Source organism: Phragmites australis, chromosome 2 (genome assembly GCF_958298935.1).
Source record: "Phragmites australis chromosome 2, lpPhrAust1.1, whole genome shotgun sequence".
Classification (NCBI taxonomy): domain Eukaryota; kingdom Viridiplantae; phylum Streptophyta; class Magnoliopsida; order Poales; family Poaceae; genus Phragmites; species Phragmites australis.
This window is the reverse complement of record NC_084922.1, coordinates 937,596-946,883: the sequence shown is the minus strand read 5'-3', so window position 1 is coordinate 946,883 and position 9,288 is coordinate 937,596. Positions and strand designations below refer to the sequence as shown.

General features: G+C 46.0%; 1 protein-coding gene across 1 annotated transcript; it reads left to right on the top strand.

Moving 5' to 3' along the window:
• The first annotated feature begins 4,585 nt into the window (after nucleotides 1-4,585).
• Nucleotides 4,586-6,952, top strand: LOC133909739 (S-type anion channel SLAH3-like). Its single transcript, XM_062352298.1, has 3 exons — nucleotides 4,586-5,131; nucleotides 5,270-6,040; nucleotides 6,159-6,952. Exons 1-3 carry the CDS (start codon nucleotides 4,604-4,606, stop codon nucleotides 6,531-6,533), a joined length of 1,674 nt encoding a protein of 557 aa, XP_062208282.1. The 5' UTR covers nucleotides 4,586-4,603; the 3' UTR covers nucleotides 6,534-6,952.
• The last annotated feature ends 2,336 nt before the right edge of the window (nucleotides 6,953-9,288 follow it).

Below are 9,288 nucleotides of genomic sequence, written 5' to 3'. Positions count from 1 at the left end.
TAATTGTTACTCGGCCAGTCTCTGACCCAAAAAAAAAAAAGACTAGTTCAGGGTAGTTGAGGGTCGAAAGCTACTAGAACCATCCTAAAATTAATGGGATCCATCTTTAGATTTTTGTTATACGACATTTGGCCGTGGATTCAAAAGGATTAAAGGGAGAGAAAACGTAAAAGCACGGCACACTTTTGTCTTTTCGGCTTTTGTGCACCTTCATTTTCCATCCTTTGTAAAATGACGATTTTTTAAGTGCCGACATCTTATATGTCAGTGTGCTCCAGGGTCTGCCGACACGCCGTGTGCAGATAGACTCTATGCCCCGTATACAATATTTAGAGAAAAATTTATAATCTTTTCATATTATCTCGGATAGAGATGATATTTATATGAAAAATATGTGTCTCAATAAGATCTATAACTTTGTAGTTCAATATTTTTACATTTGAATCTGTTTAGATTAAAAAAAAGTGGTTATAAATTTTAGATATGAAAAACTAGATCTTGAACTTCTAGTTTTTTTTTTCATCTAAACGGATTTAAATGTAAAAATATTTAACTATAAAGTTGTAGATCTTATCGACATGTACAATTTTTATATAAATATAATCTCCATCCGAGATTATATAAAAAAATTATGAATTTTCTTTAAATATTATATGCGAGATACCAGATCCATCGGCACGTGGAGTGCCAACATGCCTTCACGCATACTGTCATGTAGGATATCGGCATGTGGAGTACCGTGCTAGTCGGCACGCGGAGTACCGACAAGTAACTATTTTTATAAATATTGGATTTTAACTATTATTTTTACAATTTTTAATAAAATAATATTATTTTAAAAAAGTCGATGGTTGTAAAATGACCACGGAACGGTTGGATAGACTGGATCTTGACCCTTGTTTATCGCCCAAACATTGTGGTGCTAGTGTAACCCTGCAACTGGCTAGGGTGTACATGTGTGGCCAGCACCTTCATTGCCTAGCTAATACAAGTGCTTAAGAGAATTCACCATCTGCTCCTCAGTATTTACGTCCTTGTTACGATGTTGTCTTTCAAGACATGTTTGGTTAGTACTTACTTAGTAGACACAATTTGCCACACTTAGGTAAATGTGACCGCTCTTGGCAACTGTTTGATTTGCATGCGCTGTGACAATTGTTGCGTGCCATACTTTCTTGGTACCCTGCTCCACATGTTATAAATTCGACTCTTCCCGTGCCCAAATTGTTGTGCCGATCGATTTCATCATCAGGAATAATGTAGCATGCCACGCTTTGGCAAATTGCATGGTGAAATACAGCAATCAACTAAAAGAGCCCTCAAGATTTTCACATCCATCGAAGATGGGATCGAGATAAAAAGCTACGCAGCTCTTGGAACCAATCTTAGTGCATGTTTGGTTGGACTGAGTCTTTTTTTTTATGATTTTTTATATTGGTTTTTATAATAAATTCTTAACCTCTTAGCATATTAAAAATCAAAAAAATTCATCTCAACCAGCTTATCAGATTTTAATTTATTTTCTCAAAAACTAATTTTTCAGTTTTTTTTTAAAAAATCAACTCACATCTAAACTATTTGGTTCGACTTTTCCTTGCACTATACCAGAGCAACTTACCACTCTATCTTATGGAAAAGGTTGTTGTATATCCTGCAATTGCATCAAGTGGTGGGACACGTATATAAATCCTGGAAGGAGGGAGAGAACACACACCCGGTCACGGAGAGACACGAGAGAGAGAGAGAGAGAGAGCTGCACATTCACAAGGTTCGGCTGTGGGTGAGTCCAAAATCTGCTTCTCTTTATGTTCCAGTGACATCCCTCTAATGTCGGTATGTTTTCGTTAGGTTAACTCACTTTGCCTGTCCAATTTCTTCGAAGAAAAAATAACTTGCATGGTAGTGGTATTACATTACATTTTCTGAACAACCCTCACGAGACCACGGTTGATTGGATTCCTCTAATAACGTGATCTTTTAAGCTACATGTAATTATAGGTCTGAACGTGTGCTTAGAGTGTGAGTGATGAGTATATGTACTAGGTAAAGAGAATATATTCACTTATAAATAGATGCTATAGAGGTAGTGGTAGAGAGGCATTAAAAAACCTCACAAGGCTAGGCCAGATCAGTAGACCACACATATTATGTTAGCCTCTTGCATGCATAACGGTGATGAGGGAAGGAAATTATGTGAGCTTTGATCTTTTTTTTATATCACATGTTCTTCTTTTTTCTCTCAATTGTACGTGTTAATTATTGGATCAGAAAAATACGGAATAGATTAAAATCTCGTAGAGATTTTTCGATAAAAAATCTTATATAATTTTCTTCCGGTGAAGAGCCCGGTCAGATCTACGGACACCCGCGGCCCAGGCTAACAAGTGCACCGGACGTCGAGCTCCTCGAGTCCGACCCCACCCGCAGGCCACATCCCAACGCCTGCTACCTTCGTAGCCTAACACCGCCGACCTAATTCGCGATCACCCTCGCTCCGGCGGCTCAAACCGCCCGGCCCTCCCCGGCACAAACACCCTCACTAGCGGCCACCGGCTGCATTGCCCCGTACGTCCCAATCCTACGTCCACATGTTCAGGTATAATCCATCATTTTTTTAGAACATCAATTGATCCAGGCTCTTCTTTCTTGGCCTTCCTTTTTTCTTTGATGTTTGCATCCGGGGACATCGCTCTTCTTTGACGCATGGCCTTGCGCTGAAACCCATGGAACGACCCAAAAAAAAAACTCAAAAATTTCAGGTTCAGACAAGCTGCCCTCCTTTCTCTGCACAGTTTCCAGCAAGAAACAATGGTGACGAATGTATCGTCAGTTAGGAATGCGCTCGGTGCCGTTTGGCGCCATGCATCGTTTCCTTCAAAAGCCTGAATTTTCGTGGTTCTGCAATTTTCTAGCTAGTTTAACTTAGCATCTGAAGCTTCTAGCTTCTAGTTAGTTCAACTTCACGGCCTGAACTTTCTTGAAGGCGACCACTCATGTGGCGTGGTTCAGTCAGAAGCTAGCCTGCCTTTCTTGAGCTGCCTGAATGCGGCGATCGACGGGGTAAACCTTAAAGTCGTTTGCGGATTCTGCATGCAGCTCGCTTTCAGTTCAGAAAGTTAGAGCATGGTTTTGTTGGCTTGTAGGCACCCCAACAGGTCATGATCGTAAAAACTAAAAAGATACGCGTTTACTTAGAGAAAGGAGAAGGGGGAAAGTTTAGCAGAAGACTTTCAGTTCTTGTTGTTTTTGGGCTGATGGCGATCGTGGCAAGAGGGATACACCACAACAAGTGTCCTTGTGCACGCATCCGTTCTTGATATCTGACCGTTACCGAGAAATTAATCTCTCAGTGTCAAGCATGTGTATGTTTAAGACCAATTTATATGAATATATCTGAATTCAGCTAAATGCGTATGAAGTATGAACCATAACTGACAAATAAATCTCTCTTTATGAATCATGCAAATCTACATAAATTTAAGGTCAACTTAGATGCAAATGTTTCTTTTTAGAAAATAAAATGAAAAGTTGATGCAAATCGATTTTCATCCTTTTGCAAAGAAGATTATTTGGAAGAAAACAACGGCCATTTACACTTTCTCTGCGCTGGTAGAAGCTTCAGAGCTTACTGCCTGCCCTGTCTGAAGGGCACCATTTCTTATAGGAGAAAGAAAACTGATCGCTTCCTTGTGACAATGGACACCTGCTGAATGATAAGGGAAGTAATAAGTTTCTGATATGATGGTCTTCCTATCAACTAGCCATCGGCCATTTGCAAAGAATCACTTTCGCCTGCTCAATTATTTTCGTGACAGTCACAGTACATGTGTCTCAGCAACCCTGACTGTTCTCTTCCCCTAGAGGCCATGCTTTCGTCAGGGTTACCTGCAGGCCAGGAAAGATTATGTCATTTGCGTCCCTGGAATTCCCTGCCTAACACTGCCATACTTGCAAACAAAATTTCGGAGCCACAAGTCTGAAGATTTTGTATTGATATCCTTGACGGCCGCACATCTGCACGGTTCGCGATGCGTGTGCAGTGATCCTGCCTGACGCTGCCGTATAATAACTCTGCACTGATCGAGCAGAAACATCTTATATATATGTGGTTCCACAAGACAAGCAGTTTGCATCATCTTGTGAGTCGTGATTCCACGAGACTAGCTGATAGTTCATTTTGGCTTCATCATTCCCCTGTACTTTTACAGTCACTGCTCACGCTGTCCTGTGCTGGGTGTCGGTGACAATGGCGCGTTGCACCGTGTGTGCTCGTAAGAACTGCAATGATCTAGAGATCCTTCCATGACTTCTTGCATCGTCCATCCTTTTTTTCTGACGTTTAACATGTGCCTGTGTTGCAGGTTTCTCGAGGTTCATGGAAACGGAGGAGTCCGCGGTGCCGCAACGTCATGCGCATGTGCACCCGGAGGCCGTCGGTGTCCGCATCCTGGCAACCCCATCAAACCTCTCCGCCGAGGAGCCGACCTTCAGAGTAAGTCCTCGTGTCACCTTAATTACCCGTCATGCATGCCACTTGATCGAACCACGAGTATGAACAGTTACGTGCCGGTGTACGTAGGAGCGGCACGGTGACGTGATCGCCATGGCAGCGGCGTCCCCGGGGTTCTCGCCATTTCAAGCGCCCGTGCTCCCGGCTGCACGCCCAGTGTCGTCAATCAGCTTGCCGGCGTCGCCGATCGGGTTCGACATGGCAAGGTCGGAGGTGGAGCTGCAGCTGCACGCCATCACAGACGCGCCTCTGATTTGTCCGCTCCCGCAGCGTGGCCCGGTGGCCATGGCGCTCGTGCAGCCCGACAAGGTGGTGTTTCGGTCCCAGCCGATCTCCGCGGTGCCGCCGGAGGCCAAGAACTCGAGCCGGAGCGCGCCGCGCATGGCGAAGACCAAGGCGCGCCGGGACACGAGTTACGACTCGTTCAAGACGTGGTCCGGGAAGCTGGAGCGCCAGATCACAACGCAACTACTAGGCGCCAGACCGCCGCAGCAGCAGCAGGAGCAGGAGGAGGAGGAGCCCGAGGAAGACGACGCGACGAGCAACCGCCCCAACACCTCCATGCCCAGAGTGCAGCGCTTCTTCGCTGCGCTGGAAGGCCCTGAACTCGACAAGCTGAGGGTACTGACATCAGTAGCTAGCACCTCGCCCGCTGTTCACGCGAACGTTACACGACATGTTTCTAGCTTGATCGTGCTGTGGTTGCACGCATGCACGTAAGCTGACCCACGTGTTGTTGTTGCCGTTGTGCCGTGGCAGTCCTCGGAGGAGCTGGTCCTGCCGTCCGACAAGACGTGGCCGTTCCTGCTCCGCTTCCCGGTGTCGGCGTTCGGCATGGGCATGGGCATGAGCAGCATGGCGATCCTGTGGAAGAGGATCGCGATCTCGGCGTCGACGCGGTTCCTGCACATGACGCTCAAGATCAACCTGGTGCTGTGGTGCATCTCGGTGGCGTTCATGTTCGTCCTCTCGATGCTGTACGCCTTGAAGGTCGTATTCTACTTCGAGGCGGTGCGGCGCGAGTACTACCACCCGATCCGGGTGAACTTCTTCTTCGCGCCGTGGATCGCGTGCCTGTTCCTGGCCATCGGCGTGCCAGAGCTGGTCGCGGAAACCCTCCCGCACTGGCTCTGGTACGTGCTCATGGCGCCCATCGTGTGTCTGGAGCTCAAGATCTACGGGCAGTGGATCTCCGGCGGGCAGAGGCGGCTGTCGCGGGTGGCGAACCCGTCCAACCACCTGTCCATCGTCGGCAACTTCGTTGGCGCGCTGCTCGGCGGCATCATGGGCCTGAAGGAGGGGCCCCTCTTCTTCTTCGCCGTAGGGCTGGCGCACTACATCGTGCTGTTCGTCACGCTGTACCAGAGGCTGCCGACGAGCGAGACGCTGCCCAGGGACCTCCACCCGGTGTTCTTCCTGTTCGTGGCCACGCCCAGCGTTGCCTGCCTGGCGTGGGCAAGGATCACCGGCGAGTTCGGCTACGGGTCCCGGATCGCCTACTTCATCGCCATGTTCCTCTACGCGTCACTCGTAAGTGGAGAGTATACTCCACTACTCTTCAAATCATCTTGCATGCATGGTTGGTTGATCGATCACATGATGTATGCATGCCTAACTGCTGCATTTCTTAATTCTTTTCGCATCGCAGGCTGTGCGGATCAACTTGTTCCGGGGGTTCAGGTTCTCGCTGGCGTGGTGGGCGTACACGTTCCCGATGACGAGCGCGGCGATCGCGTCGATCCGGTACGCGTCGGAGGAAAAGAACGCGTTCACGCAGTGCATGTGCATCGGGCTCTCGGCGGCCGCGACGCTCACGGTGACCGTGCTCTTCTTCACCACGCTGCTGCACGCCGTCGTGCACCGCGACCTCTTCCCCAATGACATCTCCATCGCCATCACGGAGCGCAGGCGCAAGCCCAGCGTCGCGACGGAGATGATGCAGGAGAGCGGCAGCAAGGCGCTCGCCCCCGCCCTCTCCGACGCCAGGGACCTGGAAGCCGCCGTTGCGACGTCGTATACGTAAACACCGATCAACCGTGCAACTGTGACGGCCATGACATGCGTTGATGATGGATCTCTAGCTTGGACTTGAGAATTCGAGCGTTTGCTATGATCGGTGGATCGAGTTGGCTGCCGTGTGGGGCATGCACTTAGCTTGGCCGTACAGGACCAACACGTCGTGTGAGATTCGAGTGTGACCGGTCGAGGGAAGTTGATCGCGCGTGCGCTGGTGGTTGATGCGTGGACACGAGATGGAAGATAGTGGTGGGTCGATCAGGGCACGCATGGATCATCCATCCATTTGTGTTGTGATGTAGAATTGTAGATAGAGGAGACTTGTGTTGCATTGTTACTTGCTACTTAGCATGCGTAAGATGCATGCTGTACGTGTAGCTCAATATGTCAGTCTCCGCATGTCTATTATGGAGCGAGCTGAGATCACCGAGGAAGATCATACGTGAATAGCATTTTCATCCCCGCCTTAATACTACTTAATTTTCTTGTAGCATATAAGGGAGATGCTACTTAATTTTCAGGCTGGATCTGGAGAAATCATGTCAACCAAGCGGCCCATATCTCGGATCAACTCGTTCGCGGCAACAAAGAACTAACAAAGCCAAGACTAAAATTGCAGAACCTTATCCAAACTGAACATTCGTATGAACAAAGGTCGGAAAGAGGTTGAACAAACCACACGCAACAATGTTTGCACAGCAGTCACTTGTGAATGGAAGTTGACTGAAATGTCATAGAACCAGCATGCTATGCTTTCATCACATGGTCTACATAACAATCTGAAAATTAGACAAGCCAATGTGCATAGAAGATGGAACACATATGTAACAATCAAGAAAATCACAGGTGACTCATTCATGAAATCGAAGGGCTCAGAACGTCTGCCTGTAACGGAGTTGTACGAACGGTTTGTATGCCAAGTATTTCCGGATCCGAACAAATGTTCAAGCCCACGTTAGGCACCTTCCGGTGACCGAACAGGCCAAGGAACAGAAACTGGTGTGGCCTCCCGTGAAAAGCACACCGACGTGCGGCAGCTCGGTCTCCTGCTGATCGCCGCGAGGTGGCCAAACAAACGCAGGCTTCTCGAACGGGGGCTCTGGCGCCTTGGTTCCGCCGATCAGCACCTGCACCGCCGTCCTCATGGATGGCCTTTCCCTCGGATTCGGATGGCAGCACGGCAAGGCCAGCCTCACCGCACGGTCCACCTGTGCCGCCGGATCAAACTCGCCGTTCAGCTAGCCCTGCGTCGGCAGGATGCAACGCCCTCCCCTCGCCGAAGAGCCTCCGGATCCAATCAACGATCGATGTACATAGGCCTGCTTGCCTCGTCGCGGTGCAGCACGGGGCTGCTCCGGCTCCCGCTGAGGACCTCCGATCCATGACCAAGACCCCGAACGCGTACACGTCCGTGTCGAGGCTCGCGCGGCCGGTGAAGAAACTCTCGGACGCCATGGAGGCACGGGTGCCCGCGACCGCCTGCGTCGAGTGGTGCGTCACCCCGTCGTGCTCGATGACGCCGGCGAGGCCGAGGTCGCCTTAATTATCGTATATACGCTATGCACTAAAACAAAAGGAATATCCTCAAGGATCCTATCTCTTCCACACAAATTTTCGTTTTTTGGTACACTACTCTCTATTCCCTTGCAAAAGAAATGGTGCCAGAATATTCACAAATTAATATATTATATTATTATTTGAGTGTTAAAAGGAGTCACATGCTCGCTATCATGGTCACAAAATTACCACGCTAATAAAAAAAGAAAATGATCTAAACCACTAATTATTATGAATATCTAACAGTCTAAATTAAATCAAAGAGTTTATATTAAATATGATTAATAAATAACTAAAATCAGAATTAAAAATTATACAAAATTAGCAATTCAATTTCCATACGGTCTGGGAAGCAAAACTCTAAATAAAAAGTATGTTCAAATAAAATAATAATTAAAATTGATGTTATAATAGAAAAAAGAAGGATCCATATTAAATATAGTCTTAGAAAAAAAATCAAATATCTAAATAAAGAGTCCATGCAAAATATAATTAATCAAAGATTATCTTAACAAAATATTGCAGTGAAACTAGTCACGTATTAGCATCTCCACGTTCGCTCTTAAGGTCATGAAATTACCACATTAATCGAAGAAAATAAAAAGGATCTGCACAATTGATTGTTATGATAACATAACGGTCTAGATTAAAAACAAAGAGTCCATATCAAATACAATTATTAAATAGCTAAATTCTGAATAAAAAATATGGAAAATTTGTGGTTTGATTTCCATGCAAATTAGGAAACAAAGTACCTAAACAAGGTGCCTATATAAATTACAATTAATCAATAGTTAAAATTTAGAATAAAATAATTTGAATGTTAAAAGGAGCCTCCACGTTCACTTTCAAGGTCACAAAATTACCACGTTAATCTAAGAAAAAAGGAAATGATCTGCATCATTGATTGTTATGATCATCGAACGATCTATATTAAACCAAAATTCCATATCACTTACAATGAATAAATAGCTAAATTCAGAATTAAAATATGAAAAAAATAGTGGTTTAATATTCATGCAAATTGGGAAGCAAATTACCTAAACAAAGAGTCCATGTAAAATACAATTAATCAATAGTTAAAATTTAGAATAAAAAATAATGAAATAATAGTTCAATTTCCATATCAAGAGTCCATATCAAATACAATTAATAGATAGCTAAATTTAGAATTTAAAATATATAAAATTAGTTGTTTGATTTTC

Coding starts and splice junctions, on each gene's coding strand:
- LOC133909739 (XM_062352298.1), top strand. CDS start 4,604: ATGGCAGCGGCGTCCCCGGGGTTCTCGCCATTTCAAGCGCCCGTGCTC. Junction 5,132..5,269: donor CTGAACTCGACAAGCTGAGG/GTACTGACATCA, acceptor GTGCCGTGGCAG/TCCTCGGAGGAGCTGGTCCT. Junction 6,041..6,158: donor TGTTCCTCTACGCGTCACTC/GTAAGTGGAGAG, acceptor TTCGCATCGCAG/GCTGTGCGGATCAACTTGTT.